Below are 22,879 nucleotides of genomic sequence, written 5' to 3'. Positions count from 1 at the left end.
AGTCGTCTTAAGAGATTTTCTCAGAATATGTCAAAAATATAAGTCTGAGCAACAGTTCCCTTAGGGAGAGGTGCATGGCTATGGCGCTGTGCATGCAGTTTGACTTAAAGACAACAGCTGTTTTCTTAAGAACGGAGTGCATTTTAAATAGTACAGTTAAAGAAAAAAGGCAGACGTATGTGGTTCTACTGGATCTAGTACTCAAGAAGCAAGAGGTATATCACCTAAATTCACATCAGCAGGGGGTAGAAATCATGAATTAGTTGTACTTAAGTACCTAGTTAGGTAACACATATTGTGGAATATTCATAGTTACAAATTTTTAATTTACTCATAAATATTCCTTACTTGGTGATACAAGATTCATAACTTTGATTAAAGCATCATTTTGAATGAAAAAACATGAAATTAACCAAGAGAAGATGATTTTTTTTAAAAAAAAGGTGATTATGACTTTTCTGCCCCAAATACTATAATTAGATGTGCTTAAAGATACCAAAATCCCAGAGTATCTATAATGCATTGGCCAAACCTGAACCCAGGGCAGAAATGCTTCATCCTCTTAGACTCTACTATTACAGACTATTTTATAATTTGGAAATATACAAGCTTATTGGGTAACAATTTAGTTAACTAAAGTAAGTCTTCACTACAGAGATCTTCCACCTAAACATTCTTAATATTCTGTTTGCCTTGTTCTCTCCCTTCACTCCCACTACATTCTTTTAATCTCACCGGACCCATGTCATGTTAGCCCTCTGCTATTCTTCAGCTGTAATTCTCTTGACACTTTTGGCTAGAAAAAGATTCAGCACTCTTCTCACAAACATTCCCATTCCTTCTACCCAAGAGATCCTGTTTCCTATTTTCAACCTCCTATTGAACCCACACAGCTCAGACCATTGTAATCTCTATCCAAGCTTTCCCCCAATTTGTTCATTATCTAATCTGGTGTTGCAGATTGATTTGCTGGCCCTAACTCTTCACCCCTTCATCCACACTACTGCCATGCTCATCACGTATGGAGTGTCCTTTCCTGTCCCTTGATTTTTTGGCTTGGCTATGTGACTTGCTTTTTGGAAGAAAGGGACATGATACCAGTCCTGATCCTAGGCTTCGAGCACTTCAAGAATGAACAATGGTTCACTCTTTTGTACTATTATTGTGACAAAAACATACCCTGGATAGCTTGCTGGTCTCAGGAAACTAAAAGACATGAGGAGCAGAGGTGTCCCAGACAATCCACTGGCCTTCTATGAAACACACAGCTGCCCTTAGCCACCTCAGCCTGAAGTAAAGTCTCTCAGCTGAGCCTGACGTGGATCAACTGAAGCTCAGCTGATCTGCAGACATGTGAGCAACAATAAATAATGGTTTTAAGCTACTGAGTTTTAGAGTGACTTGTTACATAGCAACAGCTAACTGATAAACCTGGCATTAAATGTATATCTAAGAGTTGCAGTAGACGCTGCAAAGCACTTTTTAGTACACAGATTTATTTCTTTATAGATCAGAATGTTATAGAACTCACCTGTCCCAAGAGATTTTTCACTTAATTGAATTTGTTGAAATTTAGGGAATTCCCTAGCAGTCTAATAGTCAGGACTCCACACTTTCACTGCAAGGGCCTGGGTTTGATCCCTGGTCGGGGAACTAAGATCTCCCAAGCCGTGTGTCATGGCCAAAAAAAAAGAGTTTTTTGAAATTTAGATGAGCAAAACCTGTGTTATCATGGAAACATGGAACCCAGTGGAAAAATGGCAGTCCTGTAGCTTTACTAAGAGAACAAAACACTAGTCAAATAAGTACTCATTAAATATAATTTCCATATAAATTTTCTATGTAAAAAAGTGAATGATTTCTCCATGAATTTTCAAAATATAATTTCAAGAAAACACTTTCCACTGTAAAACATGTATGTATTTTAATCAAGCCCTCAGAAATTTTTAAGAATTAACCACACAACAGCTGTGTAACTAGTTTTTTTAGTAAGGCACTATATTATGTATTGATATGTTTTCAATTTAAACTAGCTTCTTACAATTAAAAAAATAACAAACACACTTAGAAAAAGTTAAAGTTGTATATAAGTATATAAAACAAAAAGTTTCCTACCACGAGAATTTTAGCCATCAATTTCCAGAGATAATCAGTTAGCAATTTTTTGTGTATCCTTCCAGAGATTTTCTACACATGTACAAGGATTCTCTATTAGAAATATCATAAGTACACATACACATATATAAGTTAATCATTAGATGAAGGGGAACTATTCTGTATGATACACTAAATAACATGAAACTACTGAAATTTGTAAATTTTCTGTTATGCTTTTACTAAACAAAATCCATTTAATCTAAATGTATAATATGTACTGTATTGGAAAGTAATAAACTACATTTATTTAATCAAGGTCTGTAATTCTTACTTTCATTTATTCAAAATGGTATTGCTACTTCTTCACACTTAGTTTAAATTAGTCAAGTTTGTGGTAGGTGTAAAAAGCAACAGGAAGAACAAATTTAATATACATAAGTGTTGCAAAAAGTGGCCCAAAGGGGTAAAATCAGGACTCAAATCCAATCCAGGTAGTTCCAAAGCATGTGCTCTTTACACTCTACCTCACTGCAAGTAAGGGTAGGACACAGAATCATGGAAGGAATATTTGTGAACTTAGGGATCTAGGAAACTGTCAGCTACTAGATAGTAAAGCTCCATGAAGTAAAGGGCTGTGTCAATCTTGCTTATTTCTATATCCCTAGTGCTGAGGAGATAGATGAATGATGACAGACAAACCCACAAAATGCTGCACTAAGTAAAAGAAAACTATTAGGTAGGGTCTGGAATTCCCAGAATATACAGTACAATATCCAACACAGCATGGAATGGGCTACATTTCACTGACTTATTCATGTTTATTAATAAATATTTACAGAGCACTTTATATGTTCAAGGCAGTACCCTAGACACCAGAGACAGATAAATTAAACATGATCCTTGATCTGAAGAAACTCAGAAGTAGTAAAGAAGAAAGATCTTTGAACAAATAACTACAATAAATTAAGTAAAAGAAAATTCTTTTTATAGCAAAAATCTATTTAGTCTATAAGGAAACTATTTTCTGCACTTATTTAACTGGAAAGAGAATTCGCTGTAGAAAATTTTACTTTATAGAAATTATCTGTCTATCTGTATCTATATATATACATATATATAGATCATGATCATATGGCTTTTACCTCAAAGTCTAAGACAGTTGTTCCAGTTCCTGCCATCACAACTGCATTCCAGCCATCAAGAAAAGTAAAAAGGGAGGTGAAGGTCACATCCTTTCCTCCTAGGTGCATGGCCTAGAAATTGCACACATCACTTGCACTCATATCACATTGCTCAAAGTTAGTCATATGGCCACTTGTAGCTGCAAGGAAGGCTAGAATATGCAATCTTTGGCAAGGTGGCCACGTGCCCTGCTAAACTCAGGAGTTCCGTTACCAAAGAAGGATGGAAGAATGAATACTGGGGGACAATTAGCAATTTCTACTATAACCCATTTTTGAAATAGTTAAGCTGTTAATACATATATTCAAAGGTATAAGCCTTCATGAAGACTGTAACCTATCCTTCTATGTGGCAGAGAGATAAATTATATAACTCATGCTTATAAACATTACGCTGTATATGTTAATGGAGAGGTTTGAGATCACAAAAACTCTTCAGTACAGAAAGGTCATCAAATCTGAGGGATTTGTTGAAGAAATAGGAAGGGGGCAGATAACAGGACTAAACAGCCAAAGGTAGTAGAATAACAGAGTAACCATTTTTGCCCTCCTCTCCTGATGTCTCAGAAAGCAACAACTAGGATCCCTAAGTGTGGGTGTGCAGGATGTGCACTAAACAACTCTAGGGGGCACCACGCCTAATCACTATAATGATTATGCAGCAGATAAGTAAAGGTTCTTGAGAGAGCAAATGCCTTTCCCATGTTGTATAAAAGTGTCCCTTGAACTAGCTACAGTGCTGGCAACTGCATCCCCTTTAGTGTTACTGAAGAGTAGAAGGGATGGATGTGGCACTGTTTCAAGTCCTTGGTTATTCTTTTAAAATATTTCCAAGAGTATTGAGGTGACTATCCTTTATGTTCCCTAAGAAGCAAAAGCTCAGAGTATAAACACATGAAGAGATGCTCAAGATCGTTAGCCAGTAGGGAGAAACAAAATAAAACTATAATGAGATACCATTTCACATCTACTAGGATGGCTATAATCAAAAAGACCAATAATAGTAAGTGTTGATGACAATGTGGAGAAATTGAAACCCTCATACATTGCTGGTGGGAACATAAAATGGTATATAACCAAGAGAAATGAAAACATATGTCCACACAAAAACTCATACATGACTGTTCATAATAATATTATTCATAGTAGCCAAAAAAGTGGAAACAACCCAAATGTCTATCAGCTGATGAATGAATAAATAAAATGTGGTATATCCATACAATGGAATATTATTTGGCAGTAAAAAGGAATGAAGTACTGATACATATTACAACACGGATGAACCCTGAAAGCATTATGCTAAGTGAAAAAGCTAGTCAAAACACCACATATTATATGCTTTCATTTATCTGAAATGTCCAGAATAGGTGAATCTATAGAGATAGAAAGTAGATTAGTGGTTGCCTAGGACTGGGAGACAAAGAGCTGAAAGAGGGTTGGAGGGAATTGAGAGTCAGTGCTACTGGGTACAGGCCTTCTTTCTTGCAGTGATGATAATGTTCTAAAATTGACTGTGGTGACTAAAAACCATTGAACTGTACCCTTTAAATGGATGAATTGTGTGTTATGTGAATTATACCTCAATTTAAAGCTGTTTAAAAAAATAAAATCAGAGCAGATACAGGGAAAGTTTTTAACTCTCATCACTGAAGACAGAAAGGTTGGAAGAAGTAAGACAATTAGTGTTTTTCCCAGGAGGAGTTTCAGTCGTCCATTCCTCATCCTAGCAGGAACCAGAGAATCTGGCCAAATAATTATCTAGATCTGTAAACTGCCAACTACTAGAGAAGGAGAAATAGGTTTTCCAAAGCATAAATGACATTGAAGAGTGGATTAAAATATTTTATAATTATTAATTTTTATTAAATAACATTGCATAAAACGACAAGACTTCATCTAAAATATATTCTTAACAGGAATGATATCACACCTAAGCAGGCAAAAATTGATTCTTGAGGGCCAAAAAAAACTTCTTGTTTTTATGTCTAAAGCATAGATAATAATATGTTACATAAATAGATATACGGTGTATCTATAGTATTAAAATTTCATGGGGAGAGTGATTAGGAAAAAAATTGTCTAAAAAGGGTCCTTGGGTCCATGATTTTCTGATTCCTCATTCATATAGAATATGAGCTCCTGGGCTTCCCTGGTGGCGCAGTGGTTGAGAGTCCACCTGCCGATGCAGGGGACGCAGGTTTGTGCCCTGGTCCGGGAAGATACCACATGCCGCGGAGCGGCTCGGCCCGTGAGCCATGGCCGCTGAGCCTGCGCGTCCAGAGCCTGTGCTCCGCAACGGTAAAGGCCACAACAGTGAGAGGCCCGCGTACCGCAAAAAAAAAAAAAGAATATGAGCTCCTGCTGTGCTAATTAAACTATTGAAAGATAAAAATTTTGGCTCTGAAGCTCATTCATTCCTCTTGAAATGCTCAGGGCAACCAGAAGTCCCAGATTTTCTGCCTAAGATATTGGCTCTTGTTGCCTAACCATGTATCAGTATCAAATTTTCTTCTGTCTCACATTGAGAATCTGTCTTCAAACCAAGTGGTATTAACATGTCAGAGAACTAAAGGAGAGATGAAAAAGATTTACCTATGTATTATCCCTTCTCAAGTTTTCTCTTCTATTCCCACTCCTACCCCTGAAATATAATCTTTGACATGAAGGATAAAAAGATGATTTTCCCAATGCACTTTAGCTACCACCCTCATCCCCACCCCATCTCCCCACCATCACCCCTCCACCTCACACACAAAAAGACTTTCAGGGAAGGCCCCATCTAAAGTCATGCAGTAGACAAAATATCATCATGTGAACCCACATCCTCTCCTCCTATCTCTTCTCTTTCTCTTTCTCCGTAACATAACCTTCCTTTTCAGTGCCTTCCCCTATCTTAATTGGTCTATTCTATCCCTTTTCAAAATTGAAAAGGAGCTTCTTTAAATTTTCAACTGAACTTTACTCAGAGTATACTCTCCTAGAAAAAGGTCTTTTACATTAACTACAGAATAAAAAGCTTTGATTCTTAGTAAAGAAATTTCAGACATCAGAGAGAAGGTAGAGGTGACGGCTGCTTCAGTTCTTGGGAGTGGAAGAAAGGTAGGACATGGATCAGAAGGAGGGCATTCAGCCTCTGCTTTCTGATCAGTATATCCTCAGATCCCTTCTTCCTCTCACCCCCAGAAGGCCACCACCCCTCCTCACCCCTCCGTTGCAGCTTCATTCATTATGCTCAGGATAGGAATGGCTGCCACAGCCCTGAGGTTTGGAGCACATACTGCCTGGATGTGGGTGCCCCGTGACCCACCTGCCACCTGCCCTCCCCACCCATCTCACAGCTATCCCAACACGCCTAAATGCTTGCACCTCAGGACCACCACTTCTTCCCTCAGCATCAATTGAGGTGTTGTCAGTTGGCTATTTACCTGCCCCTGAAGCAAGCAATTCACCTGAGAAGATTCTCAATCCTGAGTAACAGGACAATCAACATAAACATCCACAATCCAAAGCATCCTTTTTTAGGACATAAGAAATATTTTCTTTAGTTTCCAGTTTTCAATTAAGCATTGTTAGGTTTTAAATCAAATGTTGGCACTTAAAATCTATTCACTTCTTTTCCCAGTGGAATTCAACTGCTCCTATCTGCTCTTTACAAAGTTGATTTTGAATAGTGAACATTTAAATGAAAATAAGAAACTACCTTTTTACATGTAATAATCTGAAATCTCACAGCAGAACCACTTCATCTAATGGCTCTGAAGTATAAGGAAAGCAAAAAGGAACGTGAAAAATTTCCCCCAAAACAGCTTTCACAGTTTTGTTTTACACAGTTGTATGCTTTAAATGAAATTATTCTGGGGTGTAAAATATTAACCAAAACATAAAGGCAGTTTGGAGCAAGAAAACAGGACCAAGCTGAGATCTCTAATTTGCATGTAGTACTGTGCAATTATTTTTATGACCTATTTTCATACATTGTTAATATGATATAAAATAAACTTTCGACTCTCACAAGTTCCCATTCTTTATACAATCTTGCATCATAGCTGGTGGGTTCCCAGAAAAAGAGCTCTGTTCTAATCAACTGGCTGAGCAACTCATTTCCTAATCTTCAGGCTCCTAGTTTAAACCATGGCAGAAACAGCTTCCCTCTTTAGTCTTCTTGCCTCAAGCAATCTTTATGTAGCAAATATATATTTAGTGCCTACCGTGTACCACGCTCCACTGATAATATACCATGGCTCTTCATTTAACCCATAGAAGAATGTGTCCATTATCCTGAAACTTATTTCAAACTTGTTGTTTTTGCTTTTGTTTTAATCCACAATGACTCTAAGAATTCTTGTTTGGTGAAGTTTGACAACGGTCGTGATCCTCCGTGCGTTAGCACCTTTTGGTGGGTCTCCACAGCACCCAAAAATCAGCTCTGAACCCTTATCATTTAGGATTCTGGGTGGCAGCTGTCACTCATGAGCCTGAATGTAAATCATAGAGGAGATGAAACCTATCAGTGAGGAACAAGCAGAGGACACTTGTGAGGGTCCCCAGTATTTTGTAAAGGACTCCAGGGATCTTGCCTGAGAACCTAACCACACAGCTTCTAGAGTCGATGCAACAGAGTATTCCAAACAAAAATAACCCTCTCCTACCTTTTTTTTGAGACACATATAATTTGAAAATTCTCGGGACTGTTTATATGAATACTGATGCGTTTCGTATATTTTTTATATAATCTCATTATTTTATATTCACCCTTTTACAAAAAGCTCTCTATATCTATGCGTACATTTAGGTCATTTTCAGCCTGAATAACTGAATATCAATAACTTCCCACAGTTTTGACAAAATCTCATTATTTTCATAGGAGTTCACTCTTCTTTCTTTTTACAGTGTAAAAGTACACACAGATTTACCATTGGCATTGAACATAAAATAAACATAAAACATAAAAATCCAACAGTGGCCATTTGTCTTGGGTCACTCATCATAACTGAGCATAAAATTTCTAACATACTCACTGTTCCTTTTTTTTCTAGGTGCATTCTTAATACTTTTCTGTTTCTAATAAGAATGCTCTAATTCTAGCTGAGAATCATCGGCTTCACCAAGAGGATCATCATCATGCTGAAAATGGAAGTTGTCAACTTACTACCAACAGAATGGGAGAGAAAGTGGTCCTGGCCACTGGTGCTCTGCAAGTGCCCACAGTTACATAACAGAGAGATGAGTCTGAAATGATGGCAGGAGAAGAAGCATAGCACTCGTTATACCCTGCAACCATTCATAATTTGTGTTGCTGAAAAAGCGTTGGCTGCCTGCAGGAGCGTTTTTTGTTTTCTGCTGTAAAATGTACTTACCCTAAAGAATAGAGGCGGCACTGCTTGTTGCGAATTTGATGACCTAAGCCAAACCTGTCATCAAGACAGACAGACCAGGGCTTTTTTGAAGGGCTGGAGTCAGTAGCCAGGCTGTCTGTGCTCACGTGATCACACGCAATCTGTAAGGATTGGAAATCAATGTGAATAATTTAAAGCACCGGGTGATAGATGGTAGGTAGAGATTTAACTGCTTTCCCAGTCCCTGAAAACCGTAACGGGAGAGTTATGTCCTTCTCCACTGATAACTACTCCCCTCCCCAGGGAATCACAAGACTGCTGTAAAATGTTTGGAGGAATTCCAAATACTAGATTATAAGTAACCTCGTGGAGACTAGAGGCAGGTTTGAAGGGAAGTTAAGAACTGCTATAGCCTTGTGCATGGAGTATACAGGGGAGAACAAATCAGGAGCAAGGAAGGCAGGGAGGAAAAGTCAGGAAAGCTCTACAGAGGTATGTCAGTCTTGGAGGAGGAACAGAAGTTGACTAAGAGGCTGAGACCAAGAAGGGCATTCCAGACATGGAGAACAGTGCTCCCAAACCACAGAGGTCTGTTACCCACAGCATTCCTATTAGAAATTGTGAGATATGACCAAGAGCATAGATCTTTGAAGGATACAAGATTATCTACCCTTTATCTCAGGCAGATACAGTCGGGCCACCATGGTCTGACCAAGCATGTGTTAACCAAGGTAAACAGCATGGGGTCAAGTGAGACTAATGCATAGTTCCTACTAACAAAACAGTACTCTCTGGGTTACACTGGTCCACTGAAATTCCTCCTGGGGGGAAAGGGCAAGAGCCCCAGCCAGGAAGGAGGTTTTCCAGAGCTAGCCAAAGCAACTCTCTTAACTCATCCATCAAAATTAGATAAGAAAACCAAAAGGAACATGTATCTAAGTCAAGTGGAAGGAAGCCAGTCTCTAATTTCAAATGCACATTAAGTAAACATACTTAGTGAGGAATTCTGACTTGTGTTGGAGGCTGGCACTGTGTGCACAACTGAGGCTGTTGGAACCAAAGAAAACAAGTTCTGTGGCCAAGGTATTTATCTTACTGAGCAACAGTATTTCCGCCTAATCCCTCAAAACTCTCACAGTCGTCATGATGCTCCATGAATCATGCAGCAGCTTTTGCTGTCACATCACAGACAACAGACCACTCCAGATGCAAAGGATGTTTTGAGGTTCATTGCTTTAATGCATTAGAAAACATAACAGGACAATTTTCTTCTTAAGAAGGTACTCCAGACTTGCCCAATCCTTTTATTTAACTGATTTTCCAAAATGTTAATCTGAAAAGAGCATATTACATGGAGCCAGCATCTCCCTTATTCTTGCTGTAATCTAGGGCTGGCCTGGCAAAATTATCCTGGCACTATCTATCAGTGACTGAGAGAGAGCCTTCTGCTAGAATCTGGACATTTTATAGGAAAGCTTAAAAAGTGAAATCCTAAATATTTATCTGTTCTTTTCTTTTGATGAAATAAAAACTCACATTTTAAGGCAAGAAAAATTTAAACATGAAATTTTATAACCCACCACACGCCTTGTATGTGCAGACATCTTTGGTGAACTTTATGTACAATGCAAATACATCTTTCCCCTTAAAGATAAGAGACTGGTGCAGAACAGACTGGGTCAGATGACCTGGGGAGATACTGGGCCTCAACTAATGGAAATTCTTAGCTTAAATACTTACTTAGGACCTTATTAATGTTACTAGCTGTATTACTTGCAGTCTGCCTATTTTGCAAGATAACTGTTTCTTGTAGTACTACCATATGTGTGATGGAGCCTTCAATAAAATTAATGATGATTAGATGACTTGAAACAACTGACCAAATATATAGTCCTGTAAGATCAAAGATTGTAATAGTGTAACTTTGGACATGAGAAGCAACAAGAGCAAGCATTTCCTAGACCATAACAGACTAGAAAGACAGATGGTCCAGAGGCTTTTGACTATACTTAACAGGGCCAAGTCCAGTAATAGCACATTAAGTAGCCTATCAATGAAATCCTTGACTGACCTGGGAATGAGCATTCCTAGTGCCGTGAGACAAATTGATCATGAAATGCCTCCCAAACCTTGGTCAGAATTAAGACCAAAAGGGAGGGGATTGTAGAATAAAGAATGTTGCCCACCACCTAGTTCTACAAGAATCTCATTAGCCACTGCAGTCACTGACCTACAGTACACCCTGAAAGGAATTCAGGGCAAAAATCAGGATGAGACATTCTGTGCTCTGGAAAAACTGGCAGAATAGGCCTTCAGATAGTTAGATATTTTCAGGGGAAAATGTATGAATCCTGTTTCTTGCATCTGCCCATACTTAGAAAAGCACTATAACTATTAACTAAGATACCTGTTCCTTGCTATTAATAGTAACTTTCTACCAAGATGTGTTATTGATTGCACGGACCCCTTTGTCAAAATCATGTATCTACTAACCTCCCCCCAACCTCCTCAGAACAGTCCTCAGAGCTGAGAGACCATCTCCCAGGTAATAATCCTCGGTTTGGCCTGAATAAAATTTTCCATTTCTTTCTCATATTCACTATGATTAATTTTTGTCAACATCCTCAACCCAGTATCTTGCTCTCAATACTTCTCTATCCACAACCATGGTTTAAAGAAAAAAGTGATAATAGAAAATGGAATTGAATCTTCTCTCAAGCAACTAGTACAGAACACACTTATTAACTGGATCCATCAACATGTTAATTTGTATAATTCATTTCCTACCATTCTCCCACAAATAAATGGAAATTATGCCTCTGCCTGCCCACTTCTTGCCTCCACTCACCCACCCAAAGGAGAAGCTGCTAATCTAATTAGTCAAAGCTCAATGTTCATCTGGCTGGTTTTCACTAGTAGGTAGATTATGATGCCTTCAACCTTCACTGGAACTTGGTTCCACGCCCTGGCTCCTGCAGGCAGTTAGTTAAGCCCAGGCAGTTTGGTGGGCCCCAAAGACGTGCCTGGATCTCGTAAGACTGAACCTTTTGTTCTAGGGCAGCTTCCTGGGGGTATTTTTATTAAAGTGGTATGATGATTTATTTATTTCTTAAAATGGTATGATGATTTGCTATTGTTTCTTTGTATGTACTCTCCCTAAGAGCCTCCAAAAGACAGATCAGGAGACTGACATTCGCAGGTACTTGTTCATAGAACCCTCCCAACACCATTTAAACCTAACTCTAGCCTCTCCCACTGCGTTTCTCAAGGTGTGGCCCACCTACATTCTGATGGATGTGGGAGTACTTAAAAATGCAAATTCTTGAGTCCCACTCCATTCTATAAAATCAGAATCTTTGAGGCCGATGCACGTGAACATGCATTTTAATAAGCTCCCCCAGGTGATTGTTACGCAGGTGGTCCTGTGAGTTTCCTGGCAGCCTTTTGTAAAGTCCCACTGAAATGTTCCAGCCTGGCCTCACCTGTGCCTTAGCAAATTAAGGGAAGAGGCTACACTTGGGCCAGAGCTTTCAACTGAAAACAGCAGCCTCTCCAACCTCACCCCTAGCAAAGGGCCAGAGAGGCGGCCCCTACAATTAGCCAGAGGCCCCCAAGAGTCCGCTAAGTCAAGATAGAGGGCTTTGAGGTTCAGCTGCTCCTCCACTGAACCTTGAGGAGTGGGGTTTTATTCCATTAAAGTTAACACTTTAAGCATTTCTTCTTCTTCCACAGACTTCATCTTGCACAGATATCCCTACTGGAAAAACATTCTTTTCCATTCAATCTCTGCTAATGTTCCCCTTTCCTCTCCTAGCTCAAAAATAGAACACAGAAGTTTTTCCATTTTAACCATTTATTAACCATCTCATTAATATACATTAGCTTTTGAAAACAACTAGGAGTAAGGACTCAGTAAAATTCAGCTCCTAAAAATTAATTAAATATTGATTTTTCAAACTTTCTTGTTAAGATTTATGGCCAGGGCTTCAATGAACTCTCTTGTGAGCAAAATCAGCGAAGGCAGTAACTCCTAGCTAAGTTCTAACTTAGGTAATTATGGTTTTTTTTCTCTCTCTCTCTAATTCCCCTTGTAATTTTAGCCATATAAACAGAATTAAGCCTGGACAAAGGAAAATAGACTCCAGGAAAAAGTGTTTTCTGAAATGCTATTTAACTTCAAGTTATTTAACTTGAAGGGATCTAATTTATTTTCATTTCATTTTGTATCCCAAAAGCCTGAACAGCATTTCTGCCAACCCATAAGTAGAATCTGGCAAAGGGAGGCCTTAAATTTTGGGGACTTGGCAAGAATTACTTCAATAATCAAACTGTATGTTAATGAAATACATTATTTTGAAAGGTAAAATATCAAGGGAAGAGTTGTATTTTTGTTGCTTTTATCCCGGTTTGTGTGTGTGTGTGCATGTGTGTAGCAGTAAATATAATAGAAACTTCTTGTAAAAAAGTTTGTAAAATTTGTAAAATCTCAATCTCTAGATCCATAGGTTCTTATGTCATTCTCACAATCAGTTAGATGGGTAGATGATTAGATAGATAGACAGACTGACTTTAAAACGTATTTTTTCTTTTTAAAACAGCAACTGTTGCTTAGATTAATTTCATACTGCAAGCCATGCTTCCTGAAGGCATATGGTTCGGGGGTTGCCATAAAAAGCTGGATCTGGAGCCTTCCTTTAGAACAGAGCACTGGGTTTATGATTTAACTGTTTCTTGTTAGCAGCAGTATATCGTCTACTCCAGAACTCAGAGATGTAACCATGGCCTTTCACATTAGAAAACAATACCTAGTAAAACTGAGCTTGATGTTATGCCCACTCTACCCAAATACCTTGCTCTGTGCTTCTGTTCCCAAGCTCCTTTGGCCTGGGGAAGTTTACCCACCCCATCTGTCCACCCTGTTAGAGAACACACAGCTCTCTTGCATCCTAGCCATTCACCACTGTGGGCCAGGGGTGGGGGGGCGGTATTTAATTCAGGTTTGACATCCCAGCCAGTGCCTAGCACAGCGTCATACACAGAGCAGGTACTCAACAAATGCCTGCTGAATTGAGGAATGAATAAATCAACTGATAAACATATCAAATGCTAGGACTTGCTGTACAAGCTTGAACACGGATTTGAGGGAAATATATATATATATATATATATATAAAAGCAGTGTAAGAGGATGGAGGTGGAATTTGCTTAAGTACCTACAGAGGGTTTTTTTTTCCCTTGCCCATTATGACTCACTACTGCTAACTGTGAAAATTTTAGGTAATAGTGACTCTAATATTCTGCCAGCTTTGCAGGCTTTCATTGTCAAGATGAGTTCTAAATGAGGCATAAGCTCCCAAAGCAGCCGAAAACTCTGCATTACATAGAGAGGGGGAGGGAGCACTGGTCAGTAGGATTCTGATTAAACCAGTTAGTGTCATCTCTGAAGAGCTCCCACCTGCTGGTCTAGTGACTCGGAAGCACACAAAAGCACAGGACTTTAACTGGGTAAAATGACCTCTGATTGCAAAGCAATTGTGAGGTCTGGAACTTTATCTTGTTCTTTCTAGAGGATGAAAAAGTCTTCTAGCGAGCTTTAACAAGCAACTCTCTATTATTATACTCATCAAGCTGAATAATAATTGTATGTCCATTTATCTACCTTCCCGACTAGTTTGTTAGCCACTTGAGGGCAGAAACTGTATTCCCAAGGCCTATGCTCCTGGCACATAGTAGGTGCTCAGTAATACTTGGTTAATAACAATTCTACACTAGTCTTAACAAAGTACAGGCTCACGGAGCTGGGAGGAACCTTAGAAATAATTTGATACAATCTCTTCGTTTTCAAGATCAGAACAGCCAGAGCCAAACAAGCAAAATAACTTGCCCAGGGTCACAACATTGAACTACATCACAGGATGCTTTTTTTAAAGAATTTTTTCCCTCTCAGCCCATAACTCATGGGAAAACTCCAAGAGGGGCTTGAAACAACACTTTCATGCCTCAAGAGCTTCTTCTAAGTTAACATGCCTTTTATAAGTTACAGAACATTAACCTAAAATACATATAAAATAGAATTTAGAGGCTTTCATGTGGTCAATTTATACTGGGGGGTGAAGCTCACAATTCTCAAATTCAACTCATAAATTTAACACCTCTCATTTTTCTCTAGGGCTTTTAAGGGCTTCTTATAGTCATAGTTAAGAGATCCAGCTTCTTATTCTTCGTGTAAAACCAAACTATAAAATTAAAATTTCAGTATTTTAATTGTCTGTGTGAGTCCACCAAATTAATTTGCAGCAGCAAAATAAGATGAAATTATGTAAAGCACAGGGACCAATTTATCATCCCATTACTCATGATGAATTCAACAAGCTTTTACTTCCATGTCTAGGTGACAAATATTAAAATTCCTGGTTGTCTGACTGCATCATATGAGAAATGGGACTTTCTTTTACCCCTAAACTAGCCTTCTAAAATTCCAGAAATATATGCTCTCCCATGGATGAAAAACGGGCTTGGCCGCCAGTGAGGTTTGGGAGGGGAAGTGGGTTGCCAAGAGCGAGTGGGCCAAAGGGAGATCAAAAGACCCAGGGACCCAGGGACCCCCAGTGCCATACCAGCTCCATAGTGCAGCCTCCTCAGCTGCAGCTTCACAGGCAGTCTGAGTTACTAGCACCTCTCAGTTCAGGGCGAAGTTTCCCTCGGGCCTTGATTTTCTTTTCCGTCTCTCTTTCCCCAAGATCAGGCTACTTGAGAATGGAACCTCCTGATTAATGTGTCAAGAGCCATAGACTCTCCTTAAGGGAGGGTCTCTGCCTGCTCGGGTCGCCCGGGCAGGAGCTGCCACAATGTGTTAAGTCACTAATGAAGGCCAGTGCTCAGTAATGATTTAAAGTGCCTTAAGAACAGAGAGTCTTCGGATTCAGTAGCTTCTCTTCCTGCTGCCTGCAAAGCCTCCTTTACTCTCTGGCCTAACGCATCCCTGTCTGCCAAGCTTCTGTGGCAGAAAAGCGAAAAGGCAGACTTCTCCAAATACAAAATGGAATTTGAACCTCCAGATGATGGTTTTGGTTTGTGACACACTGGACTGCCTACTCATGGGCACGAATCTGTCGCTTCACATGGTTTTCCAAAACAATTTTCTAAAGTGGATCTTTAAAACACATCGGGATGAATCATTAAAACATCTCAGGGTGACGATACTCCTGGAAGGGATAAGATGCCGAAGCAGATGGAAGGCATCTATTATATGCCTCTAAGTGAGTGAATATATTTAAGCAGCTAGGCATCAGAAACTCTATCAAGTCCCTATCAGGAGGCACTGAGAAACTCCCCAGCCTTCTTTAAAAGGGAGTAATTAGTGGGACTTCCCTGGTGGTCCAATGGTTAAGAATCCGCCTTCCAATGCAGGGGACTCGGGTCCAACCCCTGGTTGGGGAACTAAGATCCCACATGCCATGGGGCAACTAAGCCCGTGCGCCACAACTACAGAGCCCATGCACCACAACTAGAGAGAAGCCTGTGCACCGCAACTAAGACCCGACGCAGCCAAAAATAAATAAATAAATAAAAATTTTAAGGGGGCAATTAGCGTCTTTTACAGAGTCTCCATACCCACTTGTGCCTGAAACACAACCTGAATGGTGCTGATGTATCTCAGGAACCTCAAGGCTTCTTCATCCAGGGACCGAGCAGGGCCTGCCCAAGGCTGGAGGTCTATATGCCACCGGGGACCCTGTAAGGAGAAAACATAGGTCAGTGTGTAAGGTATCAGGAGCTTGGGATGGGGGTGGGCAGGATGCAGAGCATCAGGGAGGCAAGACTACTAGCCACCTGCAAAACAAACACGGCTGCACTTTGCGGCAGGGAGTTGGTTCGGAGCTGCTATAGGTGAGGCCACATCAATCACAGGGAGACAAATGAGGCCTGAGAAAGCCCGGCTACCAGATTAAGCAAGAGACTGCAAAAGCTAGAGGGGATGTCTGTTTCGAGCTTCTGATCAAAGGCAAACTCCACTCGACCCCGTCAGGCTCTCTCAGCTGCGGCTTTGTATTACCCGGAGCCGCTACCCGTTGTGGAGAAAACCTCCCCTGCCTACTATGGTTTCCAAGGCTTAGAGCTTCAGAAATAGGTGCCTCCTAGGGGCCAGTTTTGTTGTCATGGTCCCATAATGCCTGAATCCTCAGGGCGCTTGGGCACCTTCCCCCCGAGCAAGCGGGGGGCGGCACCCAGAGTTCTAGACCTCAGTGCACCTGTCATCTGGACCATGCACCTGCCAACAGTCCCTGGAGCTGGCACTACCACGGCTGGCAAGGGTGGCCTTCTAGCACTGTGAGACAACCTCCAGCTTTCAGCTGAGGACATGAGGAGCTCCCAGGAGCAGGGGGATCAGAACCCTAAGCCCCCTTTTACAGCAAGGGTAGAGTGGATGAAGGGTTGGAGGAAAGTAGTGGTGATCTAGAAGAATAAAAAATGGGGACCCCTCCAATCAAAAGGAAGCACTAGTCATAAAATCCTTGCTAGAGCTCAAGTTCCCCGCCTACAGCTGTCACCACCTGGAAACCTCTGGAGGCTCACTGTGATCCCAAAGGCAGAGTACTGCCCAGAGTGTATGATGCGGAAGGGCAGGGCCCTGGGCAGGGAGAAGCCCCAGCAGCTGGCAGGGTGAACATCTAGCGTCAGGAAAGACTCTGGGGGTCTGGGCACAGGGGTTCCTGCAGAGTGGTTAAGATGGGCCCCTAAACCCCATTTTAAGGTGAGGAAAGGGGCAGGGGAGGGTTCTGGGGACAATATAAAGGGACTGTTCATGTACACACATTGTTCTCCAGTCAGGTATTGCAATGGTCTGAACGTCTGTCTCCCACCCCAAATTCCTATGTTGAAATCCTAATGCCCAGTGTGATGATGTTAGGGGGTAGGACTTTGGGGAGGTGCTCATGTCATGAGGGTGGAGCCTTCATGAATGGAATTAGTGCTGTTTTAAAAGAGACTCCTCATAGCTCCCTAGGCCCTAACACCATGTGAGGACACAGAGAGAAGTCAGCCCTCTGCAGCCCAGAAGAGGGCCCTCACCAGAGCCCAACCACGCTGGCACACCAGTCTTGAACGTCCAGCCTCCAGAACTGTGAGCAATAAATTTCTGTTGTTTGTAAGCCAGCCAGTCTGTGGTATTTTGTTATGGCAGCCAGAATAGCCTAAGACAGGTATTATGGCAAGAACTGTCTGTCACCCACAAAGAAATATCGAAACAGGCCAGCCCTGAGGCACTTTAGTACATTTATGGTTTTTTTGCCCCTAAATGGGGTGGCCTAGGTTACTTGAGGTTAAACGGAAAGCAAGGAAGAGCGGGGGGCAAGCAGGTTAGTCAGTGTGGAGCCAAGTGTGTGGGCTTGGGGAAGAAGAGTACACTCTGGCATGAGGGTCAGAGATAAATGCAGACACTTTGTAAGTGGTAAGGCGTTATTCCAGGTTAGGCGTTATGAGACTCATATCACTGCACCAAGTCCCGAGAACCCACAGTCTTATTGGCTAGTCAGGTCTGCACTGCCTTACGGTGGCGGAGACCCCTGCAGTCCTCTGGACTGAAAAAACCCTCACTGATTTCCCACAGGCTGTCTTTTCCTCAGGAATCCTTAAGGCAGGGACAGTTTCATGGCCACGCAACCTGCACAGTCTTAGAAGGGCTTGTGTTTGGCTCAGCGCTGACACCCTTAATAATTTTTTAACAAGAGCCTCCACATTCTTATTCTGTGCTGAGCCCTGCAAATTATGTAGTCAGTCTGCCCTGAGGGGCACCTTTTTTTGGGAAACAGGCTTTTCGTATAGCTGTTCCTGTTCTGTGAAGGTTGAGTAGGCAAAGAGACTCCAGTCAGAGAGCCTGAGAACATTAAGTAATGTATCTTCCCAGTTAATGGCTCCCACCCCCTATCTCTTTGTTCCTTCTCTAAATTAGCTGTTGACTAGCATTCAGTCAAACAATACTTATTGAGCATCAGCCACTCTGTGCCAGGCACTGGTCGGCACACGTGGGAACAACACCTGGAGGCTCCTGGGACGTGCTCACAGTCTGGTGGGGGAGACAGATACATACAAGATAAGTTTGACAGGGAAAGGCTGAAACGTTAGGGAAAGTCATTCTTTCTGGGAAATTACTTAATTATGAAATCATAAATTATAGACACACTTTAGTACAAACACCTCTTAGTTTTGCTTGGTCACACTCCTTTTGCGTCTAATGACAAAGAGTGTCTTCCCAGGTTGCCGCTGCTGTCAGCACAGCAACACAATGCTGCATGCAAGCTTGTCCAGCCCTGGGGTTTAACACTCCCCACATGATTGTCGTGGAACCCTGACAAGTACCCTGGCACCTGGCCCAGGAGCGTCTTGATGAAAATGATAAAGTTCCCACATTATGGTTTTCCTCTAAATCAGGGATCTGTAAACTTTTTCTGTAAGAGGTCAAACAGCAAATATTTTAGGCTTTGCAGGCCATACAGTTTCTGTTGCAATTCCTCACCGCCTGTTGTAGCTCAAAGACAGTAAGTAAACAAATGGTCAGGACTGTGTTCCAATAAAACTCCATTTACAAAAACAGCCAGCAGGCTGGATTGGGCCTGCAAGGCTGTAGTTTGCTGACCCCTGCTCTACTTGATTCTAATTTGGTTGTAGACCAGCCTAGAGGAGAGTGTTTACTTGAAATAATGCAAGAGACACAGATTATGATATCTAGGTTACAAACAACTTTGTCATCTGGGTGACTGGGGAAATATCGGCCAGGTCCCAGCAGGATACAGTGGGAAGAATTTAATAGAGAGACTATTTATAATACAAAGGTGTAGGCAGAGTTTAGGAAACAAATAAGGAGTAATGCAATACCTGTGGCTGGTAGCACCAGGGAGCCCTTACAAACCCTGAGCCTGAAGGAGCAAGGAGGGGGAGGAATCTGTGGAACCCAGAGAGGGAAACTGCACGGAGAAGGTGTTTCATAGAAGAACACAGCCAATCCCATCACATCCAGCCCTATTACATACCCACCCTAACTGTCAAATCGAAGGGGAAGCTAGAGAAGAGGGAGGCTGTGGTTGGCCCACAGGTCAGCCTAGGGGGTGCAGAGCAGGAAGAGCAGGATGGAAAGTGGCTCTAGACAGGCAAGTGGAAGGCCTCCTGCACAGCATCTCTGGAAAGAGGCACTGAGACTTGACCAGGGAGTCATTCATTCATTCAGTGGCCATTTGTGCCTCGTGCCAGGCTCTGGGTTACAATTTAATATAGGACAGAGCTGTGTACACCAATAAATGCAATGAAGTTCTGCAAGAGCTTTGACTGAAATCTCTACAGGGCACAATGGGGTCACGGAGAGAAGTACCCAAATACCACTCCAAAATAAATGCTAGAGAATCCAAATGTAGATTATAGGAAGCAGTCTCCAGTGTGAGAAGTCCAAAACTCTCATTAAAGAGACAACTTAAAAACAGTAGAAGCACTTAACCTGGGCTAACACACGAAAGTAATGTCACAGATCAATAACAGTGAATCCATACGGTGACTCAACATGACAAAACTATATAATTATCTTAAGAATCCACAAGCAGTATCCATCTTGCTAGCTGATATTCCTCAGTTTCACTGAGCATTGACCACGACAAAGCTAAACGCGACAGCTGGAATGGTGAATAACGTAAGTTGAGGGGCCTCAGGTGGGGATATAATAGAAATACACAGCAGACAGATGCCCTCAGAAGTGCTCTGGCTTAATGCTTTGGTTGAGCTGTTTAAAAAACATTTCACATAAAGTAATGTTCTCATCGGCATCAGTGTGACAGCAGTTTGTGATTATTTCCCCAAGGAAACCACTAGCTTTTATCATCTCTTTCAATTATCACTTGTCTTAATTCTCTAGTGCACACATCAATATTTGCCCTTCAAAGATCCCACAAACAGAATTCTCTGAGCACCTTAAAATACCCATGGTTGGAGTTTACTAGTACAAGGCAAAAAAACCCATCTTTTTCTTTTAAAAAGATTTTATCATTATGATTTTACCCTCAAACAGTTCCCTAAAATGCCAGCGTCCACTATTAGCCATGTGCTCCAAATATCAAGTGGCCAGGGCAAGGCTACCCCCCTCACTCCCAGGAGGTGGGAAGGTAGATTCCCAGTCCCTTCTGTCACCCCCACTTCCTCTTCAGGTGGGTAAAGGAGCAGCTTAAGCAGAAGGTGGTGGAGGTACAGTCACAGGGGTCATTGGGGGCTGGTCTGTCTGTCCCTGGCAGGCTTGAGCTGAAATGTCAAATGGAGCATACACAATGCGTTGCCACAGAGAAGCGGCCAGGCTCCTGAGCCCCTGCAGGGGCGGTGGGCAGGGTCGGGGGGCGTTGTCCAATTCCTTTGCAATCTGTGGTCCGGCCCCCTACCTAAACCACCAGGCCAGTCGTTCAAAGGAGCCTCTCCCACAACAAAGACAGCCATCCCAGAAAAGGCAGGGTCCCAGGTTTCTGAGGAAAGGCAGCAGCCCCCACCGCTTTTCGTCTGTGAAGGATTCATCCTGCACTTCCTCCAGGAAACATGCATTGCAAAGTGAACTGGTTTCTTCTAACGAGGGGAAATGTTTTGATTATACAGAAAAAAATTCCAAAAATTAACACTAAGCAAAGGATTCTATACACAACTAACTCATGTTGTTTGGGGGTTATTTTGCAGACATCTGAGCATCTCTTCCCAAAGGGTAAAAAGTGATCGCTGAGTCAGCCCAAGTTGGTGCAGAGATGATGGATCTGGCTCTAAAGACCGCAGCAAGCACAGCCGTGCGGCTTCCACATATTTTTATAATTTATGACTTCAGCATCAAATTTGTTTCTTGAAAAAAGAAAATGATTCTTTCAAGCCAAAGAAATTGAATTCCAAGATTTTACTAATAAAAGATAATGCAAAAAATAAAGCAATCTTTTAAAATACTCTTTTGCCTACCAGCCTATATGTATGCATATAATAGAAATATATTAACTCAAGACCATAAGCCCCAAGCAAAACTGGTTGCATTAAAAAATATGTATATATATATATATGTACATATATATATACACACACATATAAAAGCAGAGCCACCCATGACCTGAAAAGAGAATCATCGATTCTGCCTTGTGCAAAAGCTTTCTTTGCCTTGAAATTTGGAACAACAGCTTCCTTCTTCAGAGGCCATTTTCCCCACACCCATGAATGACCTCATGCAGGCCACACAGAAATTGTCCAATTAGCAACAGTTCCACCATCAGTTGTACAAGCAAGTTTTGTACGTGCATGTTTTTTACTTTCTTTTAAAATAAGAACCAAAGAAGAAGTCTAATGGTCCCACTCCTCTGTGTTTCAATGCTACAGTTCTTTGAGGATGAAACTGTATGATAAGTGATTTAAATAATCAGTTTCTTTATTGTGATGGATAACTGGTAGAGTGTCTGGGATATTTTTACGATGTTTCAATACTCTCAAATGCGCATTCCCACAGCTACTAAGCTCTTGAATGGTTTTAGAACCAGCAATTTTCTGCTGGGAGAGACGGCTAACAATTGATTTTCTGTGCTGTGGTTGTGCCTGTGGAAAAGAACAAGGTTGTGAGTCCTTGACTCAAACTAAACAATACGCTGGGCCTGTGTGATGAGTTGATTTTGGGAAGCCTAAGCTTTCTAGAAAAAAAAACAAACTCAAAACAAGCAAAATCTATTTATTTGGCAATTCTGCTGCAATTCTGTGCTAATTAAGAGCATCTGTCAGTAGGCAGGAAACAATGATTGAAGGAAATTGTTTGCTCCTTTTTAGAAGGAGAAGGGGGGCTGTGGGAGTTGTTGGGAGAGGCGGAGGCACAAAATGGTACCTGGGCAGAGCATGAATCTAGGTAAGCACCACCACTGTCTTTCTGGAATGCACTGAGATAACCATAGTTTCTAGGACTTCGCTCGAGTGGGATTAGGGGCTCCCAGAGTCTGTGGGTGGCAGCTCCCATGTCTCTCCCCACCAGTCTCATGTAACAGGACTTTCTCTCAGAATCAGTCCTGCTTTGGAAAGAGCAGGGGTCAGTTACACACTTTATGGTAACATTTAAAATTCAGGTACCCCATGCAAAAATTTCATTAAAAAAAATTATCTCAGTTTCAGTTCTGGGTAACATGGATAAGCACGCCCGCACCCTGTGTCTGGCACTGAATACGGCAATAAAACCTGGACAGAATGCAGAGGGCAGCCATTTGAGGAATCTGAAAAGTAAATACTGGC

At 41.4% G+C, this 22,879-nt stretch overlaps 1 protein-coding gene and 1 long non-coding RNA gene across 4 annotated transcripts in view; one reads left to right on the top strand and one right to left on the bottom strand.

Annotated features, from left to right (window-relative positions):
- Nucleotides 1-22,879, bottom strand: part of METTL24 (methyltransferase like 24) — a 120,953-nt gene that overhangs the window by 67,684 nt on the left and 30,390 nt on the right. For 2 of the 3 annotated variants that reach the window (XR_009543762.1, XM_060167429.1), the window contains exons 2-3: nucleotides 16,251-16,349; nucleotides 8,636-8,775 (exon numbers count right to left, since the gene is read on the bottom strand). Coding sequence is in view for 1 of the 3 variants with exons in the window: in XM_060167429.1 (XP_060023412.1) it covers nucleotides 8,636-8,775; nucleotides 16,251-16,349 (239 nt within the window). In the remaining 2 variants the exon portion in view is untranslated. Of the gene's footprint in view, nucleotides 1-8,635; nucleotides 8,776-16,228; nucleotides 16,350-22,879 lie in introns of those variants that run through there. The other variant, XM_060167430.1, reaches the window with a different exon arrangement.
- Nucleotides 17,599-21,567, top strand: LOC132530854 (uncharacterized). The gene is made up of 2 exons (XR_009543924.1): nucleotides 17,599-17,738; nucleotides 21,314-21,567. It is a non-coding gene; the product is annotated as an uncharacterized LOC132530854 (long non-coding RNA).

The sequence above is a fragment of the Lagenorhynchus albirostris genome, chromosome 12 (assembly GCF_949774975.1).
Source record: "Lagenorhynchus albirostris chromosome 12, mLagAlb1.1, whole genome shotgun sequence".
Classification (NCBI taxonomy): Eukaryota; Metazoa; Chordata; class Mammalia; order Artiodactyla; family Delphinidae; genus Lagenorhynchus; species Lagenorhynchus albirostris.
Note: the sequence above shows the minus strand (reverse complement) of the source record. Positions and strands in the feature narration are given on the sequence as shown.